General features: G+C 36.7%; 1 protein-coding gene across 9 annotated transcripts in view; it reads right to left on the bottom strand.

Annotated features, from left to right (window-relative positions):
• Nucleotides 1-2,162: 2,162 nt before the first annotated feature.
• TRPC4 (transient receptor potential cation channel subfamily C member 4) overlaps nucleotides 2,163-25,294 on the bottom strand; it is a 199,777-nt gene continuing 176,645 nt past the window's right edge. For 8 of the 9 annotated variants that reach the window (XM_073894641.1, XM_073894634.1, XM_073894639.1 and 5 more), the window contains 5 exons: nucleotides 24,607-24,802; nucleotides 21,832-22,041; nucleotides 9,773-9,814; nucleotides 9,555-9,644; nucleotides 2,163-7,817 (listed from right to left, as the gene is read on the bottom strand). In XM_073894641.1, coding sequence (XP_073750742.1) covers nucleotides 7,095-7,817; nucleotides 9,555-9,644; nucleotides 9,773-9,814; nucleotides 21,832-22,041; nucleotides 24,607-24,802 — 1,261 coding nt within the window. In that variant the 3' untranslated portion in view covers nucleotides 2,163-7,094. The remainder of the gene's footprint in view (nucleotides 7,818-9,554; nucleotides 9,645-9,772; nucleotides 9,815-21,831; nucleotides 22,042-24,606; nucleotides 24,803-25,294) is intronic. The other variant, XM_025874532.2, reaches the window with a different exon arrangement.

The raw sequence follows: 25,294 nt of genomic DNA, 5'->3' as shown, positions 1-25,294 counted from the left end.
AGAAACTTCACCAAGATATCACACAGATGGCAAAAAAGCAGAAGGAAAGTTGTTCAACATCATTAGCCTTCAGGGAAATGCAAATTAAAACCTCAATGAGATGTCATTACACAATGATCAGAATGAATAAAATAAAAATTGGTGACCACACCAAACACTAGCAAAAATTCAGAGAAATTGACTCACTCATACATTGCTGGTGAGTATATAAAGTGGTACAGCCTGCCTGGGATACAGGTTCGCTGGGTTTTTTTTTTGTTGTTGTTGTTGTTTTTTTTATAAAACTAAGCATGCCACTACCCTACCGCCCAGGAATTACAGTCCTGGTCACAGAAAAACCTGTACATGAATGTTCATTGCAGCTTTATTTGTAGTAGTCAAAGACTGGAAAAAACCAAAATATCCTTCAATGGGTGAAGCGTTGAATTATGCAAATTCATATTATGGAATAAGATTCTGCAATAAGGAATGAACAAACTGTTGATAGAAGGCACAACTTGGATGAATCTTCAGAGAATTCTATTGAGTGAAAAACACTAATCCCCAAAGGTTACATACTGTATGATTTTACTTATAAAGCAATCTTATAATGAGGTAATTATAAAAATGGAGGACAAACTAATAGTTTTCGAGGGTTTGCGATTGGGAGGTGTTATGAGATGGATGTGGTTTAAAAGGGGGCAATATCAGGGATATTTGTGGCAATAGAAATGTTCTGTATCTTGACTATGGTTGAAGATACACAAACCTATACATGTAATAAAATTGTGTAGAACTAAATACACACACAAGACCATCCACATACATATATGTCTGTATATATATGGTATAAGGAAAACTGCAGAAATCTGAATGAGATCAGTGGATTCCATCTATGTCAATATTCTGCAATTTCGTAGGGGGGAAAATGGGTAACTGGTACCTGAGATATCCCTGTATTATTTTTTACAACTGCGTATGTATCTATAATGATCTCAAAATTAAAAAAAAAAAACTGAATTAAAAAAACAGAAAAAGTAACCATTCACTTCATATTTTATGGTGCCTTTATTTCTTCTACATTTCTACTTTCCTATTTGTTTGGTACTTCTAACTTCAGAAAGGTGATGTAACATAGTTCAGTGTTTTAGAGATTGATGGGACATTTCCATCCAGAAGTTTCAAATATCAGCAGATGAGATGTAAACAGGTGCAAGGCCGGATTTGCAGTCCCCCCCAGAGCAGCTAGGTGAAGATACCAGTTTCCAGCTTTCCCCCAGACCACCAGGGCATTTTGCATTCTGAATATTGAAGCAACATATTAAGTTATTTCCTGGGAGTAAATTAAACCTCTAAGTATATTGATGCCCTGAAAGAAAGTCAATGCAGATAACCTCTTAGTCCCAGAGTGGGGAAACCCGGCTTGTGATCTGCAGGCTCAGGAAGAGAAAATCTTTAAGAAAAAGACATCAGGTAAAACAACTAGACCTAAGGGAAACCGTAAAAACAGATCATTTGGGATTAATTGAAAGTCTGGATTAAAGAAAATTCTTTAAAGTAATAAAATTTTGGTCCAATTATGATCCAAGTCTGGAGGAACAGGACTTGCCAATGTTGGGAAAGAGAAATATTAAGTCTTAAATAGCGAAAAGAAATCCAGAATGGCCGAGGTCTAGTGTGTAGACAGGATGATGCTGGCCCATAAAGTGGAGCCACTTTTTGAAGGTCATACTATGGAATATTTACTTAATCACAAGAAAAATGGACAGCTCTGCAAGATAGTGAACAGAGGGGAGAAATGAGCATATTAGCCTTTTAGAAACACCTCGTTGTCTCTCACGTACTCCTCAAAACCTCATGGTTGATCCAATAGTGTCTTAGCAACAGAGTATGAATATATTTCAATAGGTAAAGACAATCATGAAGGATTTTTTTTGAGTGGGTTCGAATAACTCTGCTATATTAAATAGCTCTAGAAAAGTCTTCCATGATACCCTGTTAGATAAAAAACAAAAAAGTCACTAAATTATAGGTATAGTATAAATTCCATTCTTGATAAAAACAATAAAAACCCATAACCTATACATATATTTATATATTTATTTATATTATAAATGTATATATTAATATATTATTATATGTATGTTTTATAATATATATTAATATATTTGCAAAGGCAAGGAGAAACATGAAAAAACAGCAAATTATTAGCACTGATTCCATTAGAAGATTAGGAATCGAGGAGAAACAGCAAATTTTAGTTGAACAAAAACAGTATTTTTTTGAGTAGTTGAATACATAAATTTCACTTATGAAATTCAAATGGTGGGAATACATGAATTGAGTGAAACAAATAGAGATGCTCCAGAGCACCACTGTCCAATAGAAATGTACTGCAAGTTACAAAGGTGAGTCACATATGTATTTTAAAAATTTTCTAGTAGCTACATTAAAAAGTAAAAAGAAACATGAAACTAATTTAATTCATATATTTTAACCCAATGCATCCAAAAATACTATCATTTCAACATGTAACCAATGTAAATATTAATGAGATATTTTTCATTGTTTTCATACTAAATCCTTGAAATCCAGTGTGTGTTTTACAATTATAGACATTTCAGGTGCTTAGTAGCCATATGTCAATAGTAGTCACCATATTGGACAGTGCGGCTCTAGAGGAAGCTGATGGGTTTGCTACTGGTAAATTTCACTGGCAGAGACAACTTCACTCTTTGCCAATTCAGTGACAGCATGACCATATTTGGCCTTGGTCTCATGGTTTCAATCTCCTGTCAGCTTCATATTTCCCAGCTCTATCATTTTTCAGTTGAGAAGGCTTAATTTTATTTCAGACATTTTATTATTACCAGAGTGTGTACAGAATTATCACAAAATCTACAGTTGAAGTGAAGATGATGAACTGCATTTCTTAGAAAATGGTAAGACACCAGCTTTTAAAAAAAATCTGTGAACACCATTTGTAGGGAGAAAAAGGTAGTATCTTTGATTTTGGGCTGTGGAAAGTTTGAATGACTATAAATATTTTCTACTGAAGGGGAGAGCAAAGAAGACAAAATTCCACAAAAATAAAAATTCATTAGCCGAGACATTTATGACCTGGTATCTCATCTGAATATCTAAATGAAGAGTTTCTCTTTAAGCTCCAACTCAACCACTGAGTAGCGGGGTAAATTTGGATAATTGCCATAAATGCCCTGAGCCTTAGTTTCTCCAGTTATCTCTGGAGAACTTATTTAGTATATCCCAAAATGTTTTCTAAAGTCATGTGATAACATTATATAAACAAAGTTCATTGTAACATATTGTGAAATAATCAGAATAATATATTTGAAATTGAATTTAAGGTGACTTACAGAGAGTAATTTCTAAATGTAAATTACTGGGAGGTCTGAATTTTGGAGAATATAAGACAAGGAAAAAATGTAATAAAGTTAAACTGAAGAAATAATTTTCCAAATGGTGAATATATTCATAAATTTAGCTCTTTAAAAATTTAAGTCATTGTAAACATATTGACAGGGTCACACGGATGGTTTTTGCCCAGCTGATTTTTAAGGGTACTGTCTAAAGTGGTCTGCTTACAAACACAATGCACAATAACTAAGAATGGACAGATTTCAGTACTTGATGTCTGCTCTTCAACAAAAAGTCATGGGATTGGACAATCATTCACTCCACTAAATCCCAGAATTAGTAAGGATTATTGAATATTAGAAGAGTGCATTTTTGTATCACTGGTTACCCATGTTCCTTCTATACTGGCTGGGAAATTGCTTCTTTGAGAATAATATGATAAATTTCTTTCTTTACACCTCAAAGGTTATTCGAAATATTTCTTTGTTTGGATTTGTGTGTTCAATTACTAAAGTATGTTGGGTTGCTATCCAGGTCAAGGCAAGAAAGTGGGTGTGCTTTTGCAGTATTTTAATTGCCAGCTAATAAATAAAATATCTAATTTAAGAAAACTTGATATACAAATGTCCAACTTATGAAACAGTTACATTTTGAGGATGGTTATCACTTTGAAAAATAATTCATCATTTTACAAAATAATTCACTACCATTTTTTTCTTTTTTTACATAGCCAGTTCCCCTACTGAAGTTAATACAGAATTATTTACACAGATGTTTTCAGGAATACAACTATGGCAAATGGTGAGGTACATCTTCATAGCATTTTCTCTTATAAATGGGTTTTCCAAATAGATGATAAATGAAGTGCTGTGAATATAACCTATTCTATTAAAGTTAAAATGAATTTCCTAGACATTCTTCCACCAAACCCTGACAATAAATAAATAAGTAAAGATGAGCAACAAATAGCAAGGTCAAAATGACACGAAACATAAGAAACATTATTTATACAAATGAAGGTGTGATGTCAAACCTCTCTTTGGTGTTTAGGAATTTATGTTCATAGAAATATGAATGGAAATGAAAAGAAGCCCCAAATTACTCGTTTAAAGACCTCAAAAAATATCATCCTATTTGCAATCCTGCTGTTTTGTTTTCTTATTCTTTCCCTACTGTTCATCTTCATTAATGCTACTTAGTATCACCATATATTCAGAATAATGTTCAATCCTAGGACATATTGTACTAACAATATCCAATATTTTGTTTAAACTCATAAACGCATCTGTCAATGACATCTGAGGGTTGTTAAGAGCCATCATTTTCAGAACATGAGAAGCAGGGGGTTACTGGTTCCAAGTAAATCCCTCTGTTACCACCATGTTTCTTTGTAAAATATCAGCACCCTAACCCCTCATAGAAATAAATTCCTGGGAACATATTTTGTTGTGGCTTTTATTGTCAGTGGTGTTTTCTGAAGGAACAGAGGACATTTGAAATTAAATTCTGGTAGAGTATGTGAAATGATGATGTATATGATTTTTACTTTGGAAATAACAACATTAATAACAGAAGCAGCAAAATGGAATCATTGGAAAATACCCCAAGTATTGAGACTAGGTCTCTGTTCCCCTACTACTGAAAATCTGTCTGACTTTGAACGGTTTGGGTGTTTTGCTATCCCCAGTCCTAACATACTTGAGATAAAGGTGTGCTTGAGGCAGTAAGAACAAGCATTAGCCCTATTGTGTTTCTTCAAAACTACTAGGCCCATTCCTCTATCCCGAGGACAAAACCAGATTTAGGAAAAGAACAATATCTCCGTGTCTCTGGGTTGTGGCTTATTTGAAAACTAAAAATCCAATATTTCCAGTTGAATTCTGATGTCCCATACCAAATATGTTTTTTCTTAAATCTACTAACTTCTATAATATAATTGAGTCTAAATTATCTTTAATTTTGTGCACTCCTCTTGCTTTACAAGAGGGAACACAGATTTATGGAGTTTACCAAACTAATTCTCTCTCAAAGTATACCATTGCAGAAGTAGCAACAGTAACGCCTGTATGTGCACATTTTTTGCTCTATGTTCTGAGAGGCACTACAAATAGTAGTTACGAGCATGGCCCTGGAGGCCTCATCATAGCTCCATCATTAGCTATGAAACTTCACCTAAATAGTGCTTGCCTTAGTATCTTCATCTCTAAAGTAGGGATAAGAATAGCACCTCCTTCAGAGGATTGTTGTGAGTAGTACATAGGTGTTGATACTCACATTGCACAAAGGACAGTGGCTGGTACTGTTGCTGATGTTATTCCTTATTTTCCATGTATAGTTATCAGAAACTTTCCAATTTTGGGTCAATGTTAAATCATGTATAGTCTAGTCCATGGAGGTAATTTCTGAAGTAAAACAAACTCAGCATTTTTCTAATGATTTGAAATACATGCTAATTGTATGTGGTGAAGGAACTTCTATTTCCATGGTGGCTTAAATAGACACAAGTTACATAACTTAAACTTTATAAAGTTGCCAGTGCCTTTTTATGTCAGGTAAAACCCTTTCTTTTTTAGTAGTTCATGAATGAGTGTAATTTAAGCTAGATTACCTTGAAAACAACAGAAGAAACAAGTAATTAAGAATGTTGTCCCTCTGGGGAAAGCTTTATATCTATTGCTAAAATTAATAATGATTTTGGGTGAGTTTAATTTTAAAGAAATATATACCAGTCACTGGGGGAAAGACGAGGAAACCATTATGTTTTTGTACTTCTTTTGAATTAGCAACAATGTTACACTGATTAAAAATACAATTTAACTTTGCTTAGATTTAGAGTTTAGAATGATTTTATTTTCATCTGGATATTACGAGAATGCAATCATCTTGCTTTGTTTAAGGTGCATTAATTATTCTAATTTATTGTTATTCTTTTCTAGGACTGAGAACTTCTGTCACATTTTGAAATTCTGTTATTCATAAAGCCTGGTACTTATACTGACTAGCAATTGAACCTGAAAAAGGTCATTAAAAAAAAAAACTTGAAATAAAACTTTTGTCATGACAAAATCTCATTAAAAATCATCAATCAACATTTATTAAGACAAACATTTATTTTATTTACTGGGAGGAAAAACTGGGCAACCTAAAACTGAAGTACACCTGACTTCCGTTTTAAGAGGGAGTTTGATCATGACTCATGAGAAGGACGCTTGTTTGCTTCAGCTGGTGCTGTAATTATTTACATGTTAAGAAATAATTTGGTGATGTTTGTGTATTAAAGCTAAACTGTAGGGCTGACTGAAAAGTCCTTGAGGAGCAACCATCTCTAGAGACCCTAAAAAATTATGAAAAGCTCTAATATTTCAGCTACATTGGTTTCTGCATATAAAAATATCTATCATAGGAGTCAACTACCACATGGAATAAGTTGCATTTGTTTTAGTTGAAAAAGAGAGCTAAAAATTTCCTGTGGATTATGGCAACAGTACAAGACTACACGGTGCATTTATTTATTAACCAAAAAAACAAAAACAAAAACAAAAACAAATTGTGAAAGCAAAAGCTGGTTACACAACCAGGGTTTTTGATAGCCTTTGCCTTAGTTAAACATGTTACGCGGTAATATGCCACAGATGATAAATGCTATAAAGTGTAAGTTAGCTTTTGCTAGCTTTCCCCCTACCCAGAGCACTATGGAAAATATGTATATGTAGGATCAGCGCTTCCTCCTTCAAGTATCACAATCGTGTGGTCATGTAATCTTCGTGGGTGACTGTGTCTGTGAGGTTTACATCATAGTCTATACTAGAGTCCTCGTCCTTTGCATGCTTCTCCTTTGGTATGATTGGAACAGTGTCCTCCACCACCACCTTCTCCGACTTGAAGGAACACACTCTCTTGCCCACCTGTAAACCCAGGGTGTCCGTATTCCTTTCTCGGTGGTCTACTAATATACACTGTTCACTGAGACCCGGGATGTTCAAGTCACCCCGCGAAGCGAATCCTCGAGATTCCAGTTGAATATTTCTCTCCAGCGGTCTTTCGGCCTGTTGACGAGTAACTTCTTCTGAAACAGAGAAGACTTGGGTGGCATTTTGCTCAGCAGCATTTTGTTTTGCTCGTCTGTGAAATAACCCGAAGTTTTTGATATCGGTCACAAAATTCACTTTTCTCTGCTTCTCCCTCAGCGGCTCCTGCACCACCAGGGCGGAGCCGTTGCTTATGTTGTGTCTCTCGGAGGCAAGGGCGGCGGATCGCGGGTGAATGAGAGTGGTTAAGTCGAAAAGGCTGAAGTTCTTTCGCTTGTCCTTGCTGCTGCCTTCGTTATCGCTCTTTTCATCCGAGTCGGCTGAATTGAAGGACTCCTTCGTGGCCTGAGCCGCCTGCACCGTGGAGAGTTTGCTTCCCCGGAGCAACCCCAGGACTTCAAAGCGGAAACTGGAAATGTCTTGCTTTAGTTCCTAAGTGGGATGTAAAAGGCTGACATTAGCTTAGGACCTGAACAGATAGACATTAGGAACCACCACCAGCGCGCTTCATATATGGCTCTGGTGTGTTTTCGCTCATTTTTAAGAGCGAGGATTCCGCTCTGCTGCGGTTCTGTCCCTGGCCCTTGAGTCATTTTGATGCCTGCTCTTTTCCCCGCTGGAGCTCTATGGCAACACAGAGACTTCCCGGGGCTGATGCAAAAAGAAACAAGGGTGTATATTGGATTTCTGTGGGACTGCAGTTTCAAATGCTTCCTCTCCAAAAGCTTCATCCGCTTTCAAGTCACCTCTCGTTCTCTTGGGGATGCATTTTTTTAAAGATTTTTAATATTAAATATCTATTATAATATTAATATTATTATTATATTAATTAATATTAATATTAAATATCCAAAACAAAGTAATTAGCGGGATGTCTGCCCTTCCAAGAGTTGGCGGTTACCTTCAATTGTTTACCACCTTGGAGTTGACTTTATCTCAGCATCTGGGTCAGCTGCCAAGTCTCACCAATTGCTTCAGATCAGACAGCATTTCTTAGATTCATCCATTACTTTTATCTTTTTGGACAACTGAATTCTCAGTCCTAACCTGACTCTGGCCTTCCTGGTGGCCTCCCGCCTCCAACCTACTTCCCAAAGCACCATGACTCATTTAACTACAAAATTTGGAGGCTGTGGCTGCAAAGAACATTTGGTATCCTGGACACCCTTCAACTGGGCTTTGCATTTTGCAATTCATCTACCTTCTTAACCTAACCAGCTACTTATCTCTATTCTCGTCAGACCTGTTGCTTTTCACTGTTAAAGAGTCTTCTGGAGGGTTCTTTACTTGTTTGTTTTTGCCTATAAGATCTTACAGACTTCGCTCATTCTTCCAAAACCTCTAAGAACTAAAGCAGAATAACAAAGGTATTTCATACACATGTACAAGCGTATATACATTACATGTATTCCACCTATCTCTTCTGATAGAATTAAAAAAAAAAAAAACTCAGGGAGAAAGACTAAGTTTGTAAGGCATACTTAAGAGCAAACCTTGAATCTTCTACTATCAAAGCTGTGCAGAGCACAAACAGGGTTTTGTTGTTTTTAGCATCTTAGTTACTAAATGTTCCGGGTTCAGAAATCAGACTGAAATTTAAAGCTCACTCTAGAGTGTTGCTAGGGTCAGCAAGTCCAAATGCCACTGGGCACTAGGATTTTCTCTGCCTCCAAGTATAAGTCCCCTCCATGTTTCAGATTGAAAGTGCTTGAAAACAATCTATTTTGAAAAGAAATTTCACCGCTTTTTTTTTCTTTTTAATAGTTAAGTAGTATTGAATTTAAAAGTAAGAAGGGGCATCTGGGTGGCTCAGTGGGTCAAGCATCTGGCTCTTGATTTCAGCTCAGGTCATGATCTCAGGGTCGTGGGATCGACCCGTGTTATGCTCTGTGCTCAGTGGGGAGTCTGCTTGAGATTTTCTCTCTCTCTCTAAAATAAATAAATCTTAAAAGAAAGAGAAGAAGAAGAAGAAGAAGAAGAAGAAGAAGAAGAAGAAGAAGAAGAAGAAGAAGAAGAAGAGAAGAAGAAGAAGAAAGAAGAAGAAGAAGACAACGACACATGGGCTTGCTGGAACACAGGGCTGAGTTTCCAGCTCTGATTTTAAATGTGCTTGTCTGGTTCCATGCTCTGCAGAACCTGCCTCTTGGTGATGAGGATGAAAATGATTACCTTAAAGTTCTCTTCAGTCAGACCTTCTTCAGTTTTGGCATCTCTGATCATTGCGGCAACGTATCGCTTCACCAGGTTCCTCATAACCTCCTGAGTCATGTCAAAACACAAGAATTGATATTCAGTGCAGAAATATGATTTCTCTCTTGAGTCAGTTCTGAAGAGGGGACTGTACTTTATTTTAATGCAAATTGTGAAGATACACTAGAATAACTTACTTGATATTGGTGATGTCTTCTCAAATTATCAGCAGCTCGCCTCTGAAAAGGAAAGAGGCATTTACTTTTCAGTTAGAGTGATATATTACCATTTTGGAAAATAATTCATTGTTCTTTTAATTGAGAATATATTTTTCCTCACTTTTCCAAAGTGAAAATTTTACTAGACAATGAACAATAGCTAAAGAGTGCATCACATGAATCAAAAGAATGAATGAATCAAAGGAACAAGTGCAAGGTTATAATCCCTACAGCAATTAACATATAGACAGAGTTAATGATGAGAACGTTGTTCTTTTAATAGAAGGTGACAGAGAATTAGATAATCATAGCTGATATGTACCCCCAAATAACGTGAAGTAATATAAAAGACACAGATGAGACATATCAAATAAAAAATAAAAGAAATATCACATAAAAACAAAAATTCAATAGAATAAAAAGCTCACATTATACCAATATGGAGGTCTTCATAAATATCAGTGTAGCAAGATGGAGAGTTTAGCCATGATATGCGACATGTAATCAGAAACAATGTTAGACCACTAAACCCCCCAACATTAATTTCAATCAGATGTACATCAAGAGGGATTTGCCGCTTTAATCAGGTGGTTGGATTTAACAGAAAAATAAAAGATTCTGTTCAAACATCGGGCTCATAAACTCATCATTTTAAAAAATAAATGTGAGTCTCAGCTGTCATTTTGAAAAGATCCGAATGGTTTGGGAGTGCAGCTAGAGTTAGCACAGAGCAGTGATCCTGGCATGCAGAATGGAGAGAGAGGATGTTTAATGACTAAAGAAAAAGTCCATAATAAATTGAGTTAAATAATAAATGACACTAAAATTATATAATTGCAGATTTCATGGGTATTCTCAACGTACTAGAAAAAAAGCTATCATAATCCCCATTTTGTGCATGTTGAATAAATATCAGTATTGATTCTTAAGGAAGAAAACTGACCAAATTAAAATAAAAAATATTTCTGTAATAAAGGAATGAATTTGGTAGACTCTGAGAAAGCAAAGAGATAACATATTAGGGTTTAAATAAATCTTTTGATCTTATTCCTTACTAAATACCTAATCATAAGCTGATAAAATGGGATTTTAAAAAGAGTTGTGACTACATCACTGTGAAATGACATTAGGAAAAAATCAAACAATGCAAAAGAGGTTTTTTTTCTCTTTAGGGGAATAGGGGACAATGGCTTTTTCACTGGCCAGGAGAATAAATTTGCGTTTCATGATTATTAGTGACTTTTAAGAACAGTTGAGATAATGCTTAACTTCCTAAAAGCCACTAAATATTTAAGTACCATTCAGTTTTACACAAATCTTAAACAAATTTTCAATATGACTATGGCATTCATTAAAAGACTGGGAAGTTTGAAACACTACAAAATTAGACTATCTTGAAAAAAGATGGTGTGGGAATTTTATGACTGAGCCACAAGATGGAGGTATATGACTCCTATTGAGACGAAGCTCAGCTGAAATCCAAGACAACAAGCACTTCTGTAAAGACACAGGCCTTCCAGATCTCCTTAAATTTACTTCAAGTGGACAAAAATACTAAAGCAAGGTGTGCACCAAGTTCTTTAACACGCTCACTATAAATATTGTACAAGACACCTGTATTCCATGGTTAAGTTGATAGAAACTCTGAATTTAGCATAGAATTTAGTGAACTCAAGCTTGATTACTTTGGGCTTCTATTGCACTTTGCTATTCTGTTTTGGTCAAAAAGCCAATAAAAAGTAATCAGCAGAGAGCAGTCTGAAGTCAAGATTTAACTTTAAATTTCCTTAACGCAAAATTAAAGCTAAGAATGACAGATTCAGAAAATTACGAGTAACAAGTGAAAATTATCGTGATGCATTTTAGTACTGAAAAGAGCACAGACTGTCCTTTATTTCAACATAACCTATTTATAAACAAATTAAAAAATTTTAATACAAATATAAGAAGATCAAAGATTACACCTTAAAAACTAATCCAAGATTGATTTTTCTAGGGAAATTTTTTTAAAAATTTTAATTATTTGACAGATAGAGAGAGAGAAAGAGACAGCGTGAGTGGGAGAGGGGGAGGAGGAGGGAGAAGCAGGCTACCCCCTGAGCAGGGAGCCCGATGCGGGGGGCCATGACCTGAGCCGAAGACAGACGCTTAAGGACTGAGCCACCCAGGCGCCCCTCTAGGTAAATTTTTTTTAAGAAGCAAAATAGTCTGACAGAGAGAGCATAGAAAAAGTTTCCTATGATGAATTTTAGGAGCTATTCCATATCCATAGCCCAGATTTAAGCCTAAGTTAATATAGTTAATTGTTTTTGCCCACCACTGTTCTTTCACACCTACATAGTAATACTACACAACTATCTTTAGTCTTGTGAGATTACATCAGCCAAACGAACTTCAGTGTCCTAGGAAAATAAGAACCGGATGAAGCTAATCCTCTTCTGAATACTGAAAACAAAAATGAATGCAATAAATCCACCAAATGATGACCCCTAAATTATGCAGCTCAGGGATCTCTCATGTCTATGTAATCTCTCCTTTTCTGGTTAGCACCACAGAACTGATCCCTATCAACCATTACTATGATGCCTACCTATCTCTACTTTCTTACTTTCTGGGAGGTGGTGGGGTGTCACTTTAAGAACATGTACTTAGAGGGCACACTTGGGTTTGAAGGTGACTGACCTAAACAAGGAATTATCTCTGAGGTCCTCTCCCATTCCCATTTTTTATTTTGCAAGGTAAGGATAAACACACTGGATGATTTTGAAAATTAGATGAGATAAGAGATTTAAGACATCTATCACTAATGTTAACTATCACTATTGTTAACTATCACTAATGTCAACTAACTAGTTCCCATCCTCTTTCCATTTTTTCTCTTTCCAATTAATAACATGATTTAATACAGTTTTTAAAAAATATTCTTGAGTCAAAAAACTAGATAAGTTGACACATACCAGGATTACCTCAGAGGAAGTAAAAGAAGATGTAATTGTCCCTCTTTGTGTGATTTGCTTGCATTTCATGCTTGAGGACTGCATTTTATTTAGCTACTGCATTTCATGCTTGAGGACTGCATTTTATTTTATTTAGCTAAAGAGTTGAATGCTTTTAACCTAGGCAGTAGAGGTGTGAAAGTAAGAAATTTGTATTTAAGTAATAGAGTGAGGGGATGGCTCTAGTAAATATGGATAAATGTAATGCAAATTCTGTAGGTATCTTTGTTTTATTAAGACTCTTTTTTTAGAGCAATGTCAGGTTCACAGCAAAACTGAGTGGAAGATACAGAGATTTCCCATATATTCCCTTACCCCACACATGCACAGCCTCTCCCATTATCAACATCCCCAACCAGAGTGGTACATTGTTACAATCGATGAACCTACATTGATACATCATAATCACCTGGAGTCCATCGTTTACATTACTGTTTACTCTTGGTGTTGTACACTCTTACGGGTTTGGACAAATGTATAATGACATGTATCCATCATTATAGTCTCATACAGAGTATTTTAACTACTCTAAAAATCTTCTGTTCTTTGCCTATTTATCCCTCCCTTCCCTGCCCCCACCACCTCAACCTCTGGCAACCACTCATCTTTTTACTGTCTCCATAATTTTGCCTCTTCCAGAATATTATATGGTTGGAATCATACAGTATGTAGCCTTTTCAGATTGGCTGCTTGAACTTGGCAATAAGTGTTTAGGTTTCTTTATGTCTTTGCATGCCTTGATAGCTCATTTCTTTTTACCGCTGAATAAATAATATTCAGTTGTCTGGATGTACCATAACTTATTTATCCATTCACCTACTGAGCTACATCTTGGCTGCTTCCAAGTTTGGACAATTATGAATAAAGTTGCTATAAACATCCTTGTGCAGGATTTTGTATGGACATATGTTTTCAACTCCTTTGTGTAAATGCCAAGGAATGTGATTGCTGGATTGTATGGTAAGAATATATTTAGTCTTGTAAGAAACCATCAAACTGTCTTCCAAAGCAACTTACCCTTTTGCATTCCCACCAGCAATGAATGAGGGTTCCTGTTGCTTCACATCCTTACTAGCATTTGGTGGTGTCAGTGTTCCAGTTTTTAGCCAATTTAATAGGTGTGTAACTCTAGTCCATCATCTTTTTTGAGGTCCTGAAAGTTTTACGAATATCCCTGCATGATACTGGATTTTTGTTCTGACCTCTGTGAATTTTCCTTTGCGGGTTTCTATTTCATGAATCTAGCTTGTAGGGCCAATTTAAGATATATTTATTAAGTGGTTACACATTCATGGCAGAGGTTGCAAGAACCCAGAGATGAATAAACATACTTTTTGCCCTTAAACAGCTTAGTGTCCACTAGGTAGAATGCCAAGAATGTCTAGAGAGGAAGGCAAAACAAAACAAAATAAAACAAAAAACAAACAAACAAGCAAAAACATGGGGAGTGCCTTAAGAATGTGTTTTGAGTACAGGGAAGGAAAAAGTAATATTGGGCTAAGGAAAGAACCAGTAGCAGCTTTCCAACAGGGAACAGGATTTAATTTAATTTATTTATTTATTTGGGAGGGGAATGGGATTTTAGATTGGACATGAAAGAATCATGGGACTCTGACAGATGCACAGACATTCAGACGGGCAGAAGATTGGAATATGGTCAGCAATATGTTGGTGCTGGAGGGTGAGAGACATATTAGGGCTAATTCCACCAGTACAGTTGCAATGTGCTCTGATAATCCGAATATAGGGATTAGCTCACGTCAGAAAGTTAGCATAGGTTCTTTATGCAGAATCTCAGAAGGCACAATGAATTCAGTGGTTGGCAGGCACCTGGGATTTTGACGAGTTCAGTGACATGTGATGAAAGTGGAACTTCTATGATAATCACATGGCAGCAGTATTAGGTAGGAAAGAGGAACATGGAGAATTAGTAGGTGAGGCATCAGTTGGGATGCTGGTACCAGGAAGTGAGCTGAACCAGTGGCAGTGTGAATGAAAAGGAGGGGAAGCAAGGGTCACAAAGGGATAGAGAAGGTTGAGAGGGAACAGAAGCCAGGGGGCTTGGCAGCTGGGATGAGAACCTGAAGACAAACATTTTTAGTCCAGTTGCTGAGATGTTGGTGCTATTAAAAAATAACAATGAATTCCACTTTGGAGATGCTGACAGAGGACATTAAAGTAGAGATGCCACTATCTATTTTGAATCTCTGGGGAAGATTAAGACTAAAGAAAAAGACTGAGGATTATATGCCCAGATGCAATAGTGCATCCAATCACAAATCCACATTTCTCAGCATTAATACAGGGAAACTATTGTGGACAATACAGTCACTGATAAATTGTGAATATATCTATCAGGAATGCATACAATGACTCCCTTTCTTCTTTTAATTAGCTTTCTTAGGCTAACACTAAAATTAATTTCATTCTCTAACTTCCCAGGATCTACCAAAGGTCAAGGAAAATCAGACTGGGTTTTAAATTTCAGTACAGACATATTGTTTATTAGAACCAAACAGCCAAGGGGCACCTGGGTGGCTTAGTCAGTTAAGCATCCAACTCTTGATTTTGGCTAGGTCATGATCTCAGGATCATGAGATCGAGCCCCGTGTTGGACTCCCGTGAAGGCTGTGGAGCCTGCTTAAGAGTCTCTCTCTCTCTCTTTCCCTCTTCCTCTGCTCCCCCCAAACAAAACAAAACCCAAAACCAAAAACCCCAAAGAGCTGATCTAGTCTCACTGCCTCATTTATAAGTAAGGAAACCAAAGCCCACGGAGTTGAGTAACTAAAGTACCACAATGTTCTCATGGCAGTGCCAGTTCTAACTCACAGACCAGAACTCAGTCTTTACACTTTGCTCTATCAAGTAGACCCTTAGAGACATCTGAACACACCTTCTATGTATTCTTTATGATTTTGTCTCCCTTTACCCAAAACATCTTAATTTGAGGGTCAGCACCATTAACATACTGGGTCCATATTTCTTTGAATAAAAATGAGTAACCACAGATGCATGTTATGTGTTGTATTGGATTCTTAGGGCTGCCATATGGAATACCATAAACTGTGTGGCTCAAACAACAGAAATTTATTGTCTCATGGTTCTGGAGGCAAGAAGTCTCAAATGAAGATGTTGGCAGGGAACTGTTCCCTCTGAGACTGAGGGTAGAATCCTTCCCTTCTTCTTCCTAGCTTCTCATGGTGGCTGTCAATCCTCAGTGTTCCTTGCTTTGCAGCTGCATATTTCCAATCTCTGCCTCTGTCTTCACAAGGTGATCTCCTGTGTCTCTGTGTCTTCACATGGTCATGTTCTGATAAGGACTCCACTCCGATATGACCTTATCTGAACCCAATTACATCAGCAATGACCCCATTTCCAAATAAGGTCACATTCTGAGGTACCGGAATTTAGGACTTCAACGTATCTTTTTGGGGGGACACAAGTCAACCCATAATATATGTACTCTTTGCAATAAACATAATGATAATTTTTGGCAATTGGTAACATTATTAAACATTGTACAGTAGAACTACCATCAACAATACCTAGCATGTTTGCTCTCTTTTTGTTGGGTAAAGATCAGTTGACTTTTGAAGGCGTTTACTCTCATAGGGGAAGGTATTCCATCTTGTAATCCTCACTGGAAATGACCGAGAACAGAACTGACCGATTTGCATTCATAAAAATAATATAATATTTTGTAGAAAGATGTGCATTTTAAGTCAGCGGTTTTCTTTGCAAATCATGTCGGAAATCTAGCAGCATCTGCAGAATGTTCCTTGGCAGGGTGACTTGCGTTTGGGGGCCCGAGGCACACATGTGTGCCACATCGGTGTACCTCACAGTTTGCAGGTTCCTCTTGATTGGTTGGGACAAGATAAAGGCAATACGCGGATCACAGAACTAATGATAAAGGAAAAGACCAACGGAACCTCTGTTGCTGTGAGGGAACTCGGCATTTCCATGGAAGTGTCAGATTGCCTTAGAGCAGAACGGGTTTTGCAGCTGGGAAAGAAAGGGCTCTGAGGGATTGGCTTTGACATATCTTGCTCTTTATATCTGGTTGCCTGCAGGACCCCTGTGCTGAGTGTCAGGCACACTTCACCCAGCTGGTTCCCTGCAGTTAACTGTCAGCCCGTCTCTCTCATTCCCCCTCGCGTTTCGGTCCATCACTGACTTTGAGCCCATGCATTATACCTCTTATCCTTTGCTTTGCTTGGTGAATCCCTTAGGGGCTGCGGCTTGCTATGCTTTTCTCCTTTTAAAAAATGAGGAAAAAGGCAAGGGGCCATTCCAAGATGAGACCCCTTTTTCAAAATTGCTGTTTGGCTCATTTACAGATGGAGCTACATATTGTTCTCTATAAGCACACTTTCTAAGCATATAAAAATAAATTATATCAAATGCCTGAATGTCACCTTGTCAAGCCAAATATTCAGGGTTTCACTCTGGAGACATCAAGAACATCACACAATTCATTCCTCCACATCCCTACCTGGGAAAGTAAACTTAATTAAAAGGCCCGGTCAGCAAATTTTACAGCAGTAAATTAGGGGTTGGGAGGTACTCCTGGATGAATACTATGGTATCCATCAGATATGTTGTTAGGCCTACTGAAAGTCGTGAAGATTAAGGAACAATGCATTTTGATAAATTAGCACTAAAAATACAGTCTGAAAAGCATGTGCTATTAGCATTTTCGCTCTAGTGATGATAGCTGGTCTTAATCCATTCACGGTTTCTAATTCTCTGGCAGTGGCTTAACCGAGTGTATGTCTGGCAACTGGTCAGGCGTGAGTGTTCCATCTGTGGTCCCAGAGCTGAGTGATGCTAAATGACCCTAACGGACATAGTGTTTCATGTTTTCCTCACTACAAGAGAAAATCAGAAAGTGGATAACATGAATCTAAGGGAGTTAAAATCATTCTTTATCATTTTGTCCAAAGACCTCACATTTTTAGTTCAGCATATTGACCTGTAACCTAAGCATTCCATTTTAGAAACCTGGCCTATGGCATTGAAATGTTTCATATCAATTAAACACTTTGGCATTAACATCTTTTTACTTTAATTAAATGATCTGGACCTCTGAGCAATAAATACAAATGTTGATTTTGTTTTCGTTTAAAAAGCTGTGCTAGATACCAATGGTTTCTTTAACAGGAGTTTCTAATTAAAGTTACAAGGAAATGCTTGTTAAAATAGAGATTCCTGATAATTCTAGCATGTGCTAAAGTCTAAGAACCAGTGGTTTCATATGGAGAAGGGTATTTGCTGATAAAATGGGGTTAAGCTAAAAATTAGACAAGTAGTAATATTAAAAACCAAAAGCTACAACATGTTTCTTATTTTACTGACCTCTCAGTAGGCTGCCTGTTTGGTGGGATGTTCATAATTTCCCAGAGACAAGCCATTTCTCAATAATGGGTTTACTCTTTACAGTAAAGGTTTTGCTCAATAAAGCATTTCTGCTTCATTTATGTTTCCCCCGTAAAGCATTCCAAATGAAAGGTTCATTTATCTGGAACTCCCAATCACCCATAAAAGGAAGTCCAAAGTTAAAAAAAAAAAATTAAAGAATTTTCAGGGCTAGCTGTATCAGTATTACCCAGAAACCATAAATAGCCAGATAAGATCACCAGTGATGGGCTCCTGGAGAGTGGCCCATGCAGCCACCCTGAGGAGCCCTGGCTGCAGGCTCTGCCTGGCCATGTGCAGGGAATGAGCACCAGCGTGACATTCGGGCAGCTGCTGGGTGACCAGAGTCAGTGAGTGAATCACACGGTGGGAAGGTTAGAGAAAATACATCAAAGAGTACATAACTCTACCTCTAGCTTAGCTTCAAATTTCTGCTTCACAAATGTGGCCTAAATATAAACCAATTGAGATGCAAACAGAAGGTGCGCCAGCCTGTGAAACAAGGGCAGCTGAGAACAATGACAGGATCTGCAAAAGCTATTGAGAAAAAATGAAATGATGAATACACAACGTGGAAGGTATCATTGCACCGTTATTAGGTTTTTCAGGAATCAAGAGGGTGATGGAAAACACACTGGTCTGGGAAACAAAAGACCCAGGTTCCCCCCCCTCCCCCATCACCAAGGACCCTGAAACACTGGGCAAGGTAAATATGTCCTCTTTGAAAGGAAATGGTTGAGCTAAATGATTTCTAAGGTCCCTTTGTAGTGTAATATGATACTCTAAGCCATGCCTTGGTTATACAGTGACTGACATTCATACTTCGAAGTCACCTTTTAATTAATGGAAATGCATATATCTCCTTGTCTTCATTTGTCTACACTAATGAACTGTCAAGAGGATTAACAAAATTGAATTCACAGAAAAATCAATTATTTTTTGACATTTATTTTTTCATTTAACTCTTCTATTAATATTACCCAAACTTCTTAATTTACTTTTCCTTTATCTTATATTTTTCTTTATAAATAATACATATGATTTACTTCCATCTAAGATCTAACTGTATAAAACTCAACTACAACTATGCAAACCAAAATATTATGTCTTTCCTATTCTGGAAATGCAGTATAGACAAAGAATCAATTTATAGCATTGAGTTTGATTAGGCTGGTGTTCGCCCAAAGCCTTAGCTTGGTGAAGAAGAGGCAGGATTGAGAGTGGGATGAAAGTAGAGAAGAGAGACATGACTCATAATATTTATTTAGTTGGTCATAAATTCCCAAAGCATAAAAATATCCATTATCAAAAGTTAATAAGATATACGTGGCTAAGGAGAAAGGAGTGGCTTGAGGTCACACAGTTAATTGTGAATTCTCTCTCTGTGCATCAGCTTGGATTAAATTTAGAGATAGAGACATAAAAAGAAATCTGGTTTATTGGAGATCAGTAATGCATAAAAAAGAAAGCTTTTTAACTGACACCATTTACTCTCTCCCTCTGAAAGGTGTGAATCACTGCTTTAATAAGAAATCCCAAATGAACTTTAAGCCCTTCTTTGCATCTAAGAAATGATGGTAACATATTCCTAACAATGCATCAACAGTGGGAGGATTCTGGAGGGTGGGAGGGACTTGGAAGTCAAGTTCTTAGAGTGGTTTTCTATTATTTTGGTGGCAGCTCAGATGGGTCTCAAAATATTAGAGCAGGGCCTCATATCTTGTTAAAAGTTTTGCAGCATCTTAAAACCCAAGATTCTCTCTCCTATTGCCTAAAAGTAAACCAGTAAGGACAATTTTTGTGTGTGTGTGACCTTTCTTTTGGGGCCCAGAAACTCTTTTGAAATCAAAATACTCCTATGAGAGATAGCACACAACTGTACTAATCATTAATATCTTTTCAGGGATTGATTAAATAGATTTCTTATGAATTTAAGAATAAGATGCGGAAAAAGACAACTATATTTTAATGTGGAAGAGAGTAAGCAGAGTTTGTCTTCTCTGAAAACTTTTTCTGTTTCTCTCAAGGAAAACATTATTTATTGCTTACGCTGTTGTCATAGCATCTTGCATGTAACAATATTATAATGCTAAAAATATTATATGACATGTACTATAGTAATATGTTCTCATATTTATATCTCCTGTATGAGAAATGATGCCCTCAAGGATGGAAAGCATGCCTTCGTACCTCCTCCCACCGCCCAGTTCCTGGTTGGCATGTGGAACGTGTGCAATAATTGCTTATTAAACCGAAGTCATTGTATTTATTTTACAATCATTTTTACGTAACTTAAACCTATTTTTTGACAGAAATCAAACATCTGGAGTAAAATAATTTCACTCTTTCTAAAGTTAGTGGTAAAGTCTATCAATTAGCATGAGGATTGCTGGCTAAGACTTCATCATAATTTAACTTTGGTTTCTAAGATCAGATATATGCCCAAACTTTAGTCCTCCAAGTTCATGGGGTAAGAATTTATAAGAAAGAAACTACCTGCTTCTCCTAACCACCTTTCTGTTTGCTATATACTCTTGCCAACAATTTCTCTTTAGAATTTGAAATGTTACTGACAAGACAGTGAAATCAATACTACTGTCAGCAGAGAAAGGCCTATTTGATGCTGATAACAATGCCTAGTAGGCAATGAGGTTAACGAGTGAGAAGGATCACTTAGGGCATAGCTAACAGTCAAAAACCATGTTAAATAAAATTCAAAACAAATTTAAAAATTTTAGTACGTAACTAGTATTACTTGGTGATTCTAATATAATGGCATATTAGAATACTTACAAAGCAATTTCTCTGAGCAAGTCAAAATGAATAATGAATGGTAGAGTATGAATTCTCAAAAGATCACCATGAGAACTGTAAGGAAGAAATGAAGAATATCTTGTTCCATGTCAGTGGTTTGGCTGGAACAAAGTCCTAAGTCCATGTCTCTTCTGATGGAATTGCTTGAAGCCTTGGTTTCCAGAATGAAAGAAATTTCCGAAGGAAGTTTAATTTACAGTATAATAGGAGCATGGCTCTGGGTGTTCCTAACATTTTCAAAAAACCCAACTTCCAGGTATTTAGAGAAAATGATTGGGAGTAGAAGCAAAACGTTGAGCAGTTTGACATATTCTGAAGTCACTGTGCTTGAACATGGCACAACAATTTCAAGTTATAATATCCATTTAATCATTTAGTTGAGAAATTTTTGTCAAACATTATCTGCTGTGTAGGAGCTTAAGCTAGACGCTAAGAAAACAAGATGACTGAAAACAGCCCCCTTCCCTTACAATCCAGAGAGAGAAGTAGACGATGAGTAAGTAATGCCACAAATAACCTGAGGCTGCAATTCTGAAATGGGCTAGAAATCAGGGGTACCAAGAGCCAATGTGTCAGTTCCCCCAGCTTTGGCTCATGGGTCCAGGAGAGCCCTGTGTCACGTGGGGCTCCTATTTAAATAACAGTGACCACCCTCACTGTAGGAACCAGTGTCTTAGACATGGTAGCTGTGTGATAAATGGTCACCAAATGCAACCAGGAAAAACAAAAAGGCTAAAAATACAAAAATATCCAACAGGAAATGCAAATATATTCAAATACACAATTTTTTAAAAAAAGAGTAATACTAACATGCTGTGTTCTTACCCCTATTGTTCCAAAACTTTCAGGCTTTCTCCTCATCTTTTTCTTGCACAGGTGTGTCCAGATCCATTTAATCAGGTACCAGAGAGACTTGGGGCTCGGGATGACATTGAAGGGAGTAGGCAGAGTACCTCCTTCTTCGAAATAACTCATCCAAAGCTTTGTTCGAGCGAATTTCCATTCTATATCTGCATGGTCCTGAACGGGAGAATATGGTAACTGTTGACAGTTTTCTTAATTACTAAGGTGAGATAAACCTCACAGAGAGCCTGTATTTGACTTGGAGCAGCTCTTGGAACATTAATTAAATTGCTTATAAAAACAAGGCTGACTCTCAGCGATAGTCATCTAAACATTTCTGATGGTGGCTTACCCTGGTAAAGAGTCACAGCAATCTTGTCAGGATTTATCCTTCCTTCTTCCATGAAACAGACATCTAAAATAATTCCATATTAAAGAGACTGCAGTGATCAGTTATGACTTGAAGATGAATTTTCCTTTCCTGCACTGTAGGCTTACATTAGCTCAGTTGCACTAGATTCTGGCCACAAACAGGCCTTTATGTCTTACCCAAGGCCTTGAATCCCTGCCTAGGTGAGTGTCACCTGCATGGATGCTCATGGCTTAACTTTCTGGTGTTTCCAGAAGTCTTACTTGGTATGTTTCTATGTGAATAATTCTTGTCCATCTTTAGGCAACAGGCAAAAATTCAGAGAGAAGTTCCTCTAACAAATGTAGAATAGGGCCTCTGACACAGCATTGAACCCTGACATAACTTTGTCCAAATGGTACCAGATAGGGGTATGGTTAGTGGCTGCCTGTAAGCCTGAGGCTATCCCCCTCATCATTTATCAATCATCCCACTTTATTAATTTCCTGGAAGAACTTAAGAACATTTGTGACAATTAGAGATAGGGCAGCCAGTCCCCTCTTAAATTAGCCACAAATCTGACTAAAGCAGAAAATCTGGGAAGTAGGAGGTGGTAGAAACTGGGCATACATACATTTTAGGATTTCAAAACAATTCATTTTAACCCATTAATATTAGAAAGAAGAATTAAGATTTTAGAGTAGGAGTATAACCTTAGACTGTGCTTCATTCTAATATTCCTAAATGGCTGTGTGCTAATGAATGTATGTGTTGTATATACATTTCTACTCTGAGCAATAGAGATTTTCATCTAGACACTGAACAGATTGTGCTTTCAACAGGAATGAGCATATCTAGAAAATGTGTGACCTTCATTGTTGCTTAGCAAATGTTTAATGGGATAGATTGATCAATAGACAGAAACACAGAAGTTGCATTCCGCCCCCCGCCCCCATAATCCCCTCTTCCTCTCTATTTCTCCCACCTTCCCTGGCTTTCTTTCTAAACAAGCTTACAGGTTCTGCAGTAATGAAGAAAAATATATATTGTTTGCTGTAGTCATGGAGAATGGGAGTCAGTAGAATTGGCTTAAGGTCATAAAAAAGCAGTCACTTCCATAAAGTGTTGGCCCGTGTTTCATAGGCTCCAAATTGTATATACAGTTTCTCTATATGTAGCTTGATAATTAGAGACTTTCTAATTTTTTTGGAAGGGTGGTCTGGAAAATAAAATCCATGTTTTGCAAATGTGTTGACCAGAGGAATACAGAACTTCTGAAGCAAATACATAGAGACTATCTTAAAAAATCCATACTTGCAAGATGCTTAAATGAAGCTCCACAAATTCAGATATTCACCTGCAAATCTTGGAGCTAGGTGTATCCGGTGCAAATACTTAGTTTGAGAATCAGTAAATAAAAATAATCTATTCTTATGTTTTATGCAGTTTTTCATCCGTGACAGGGTATCTTGCCTCCATAAAGACTGTTGAAGTAAAATTCAGAATGCTGCTCCTCAAAATAACAGTAACAGCATTCCAGCGGTTTAGCAATAGATTCAAAGATGTAATATAATTGTGGCTATTTAAAAAGACAATTATGGTTATAAATTATGCTTATAAAATGCTACTTGTCTCAGGTGTAAATATGAAAGACTTAAGTGTATTTCATCCCAGGATGGATTTGTTCTGTTGCTATTGCTAATGGCCATTGACATGTAGGGAAGTTCAAGGAGACAAAGGGCTTTTCTCTTTCTTATTTCATTGATGTATTTCTAGTTCCTAGAATAGTACTTGGCAACAGAATAAGTTCTCAATAAGAACTTGTTGAATGAATGAATAAATAAACTAACTTGTTTGGATTCTAGAGTTTCAAATAAACATATATGGTATTGTGTACTCTGTTGTAGAATTCAGGGTTACTCCTACATTGCTTTTTCTGGATTTAAGAAACTGAAAATCTTGTGGCTTTTTCCCTTAGACTCCCCTCTAGGCTAGCTTTTTTATCTTTCCAGGATGGCACGGGTTTGTTTATACCAAGACTGTAGGTTAAATGGTCAGAGACAATGGAAAATGCAAAGGGTGCTGCATAGAGATGAGCCACTTGTTCATAATTCATCTCTCCCCCAGTGCTTGCCATCGCCAATGACTGCCTGGGAAGATAGATTTCATTTACTTTATAATCTTCCATAATATGACAAAACTAAATTAGTATGTAGCCAAATACGGTATAATACTGTTTGGAAACTTCAAATTAACCATTGATATTATAATTCTGTTCTGTCTCATCAATAGCCAGTTACAGACTGTTTTCTCTGATAAATAGGACAGAGTATGGTTAGAAATAACACATTCTAGGGGGAAATGTGGAATTAAAATAAAGTTATTCAACTTACAGCAATGAGTTGGTAAGAGTTATTCATCATAGCTATTAACATGTTGAGTAGGACAACCAGAGAGATGACATTGTATGTCCCAAACATGGTGGCGCCAACAAACTCAGTGAATTCGTGCTGTGCTTTGACATTGGTCACATATAAATTGATCAGCCCAAATATTGACCAAAACAGGGACTGGAGTGTCTCAAATAACCTGGAATAAAGATAAAATGATGCTAATAGCTATATTAATAGAACTATTATACTATAAGATATAACAATAGAACTTGATTCCTATTATGTGTATTTGTTTAATTTAAAAATTAAACTTAATAAAAGGTATTAAAGAATTATAAAATTAAACTTAATAAAAAGAATTAAAGAAAATTGTTTCCATCATATAGCACAAATCATGTACTTAATTTTCCTAAGAGCTTTGAAAACTATTTAGTTTCCTAGAGGAGAAAATCTGACCCACAGCCTGTTTTTGCATGGCTCCTGAGTTAAGAATGGTTTTTGCTTTTTCAAATGGTTGGGAAAAAGCTATTTTGTGACATTTGAAAATTTTATAAATTCACATTTCAATGTCCATAAGTAAAGTTTTATTGAAACACAGCCACAGTCATTTATTGATGCATCGTCTATGGTTTCTTTTGTGTTAAAATGGCAGAGATAAATAGTTGCAACAGAGAACATATGGCCCACA

This window comes from Callorhinus ursinus, unplaced genomic scaffold, assembly GCF_003265705.2.
Source record: "Callorhinus ursinus isolate GAN/ISIS: 27379988/994484 unplaced genomic scaffold, GSC_fseal_2.0 scaffold7, whole genome shotgun sequence".
Lineage (NCBI taxonomy): Eukaryota > Metazoa > Chordata > Mammalia > Carnivora > Otariidae > Callorhinus > Callorhinus ursinus.
This window is presented reverse-complemented; position numbering and strand designations above follow the sequence as displayed.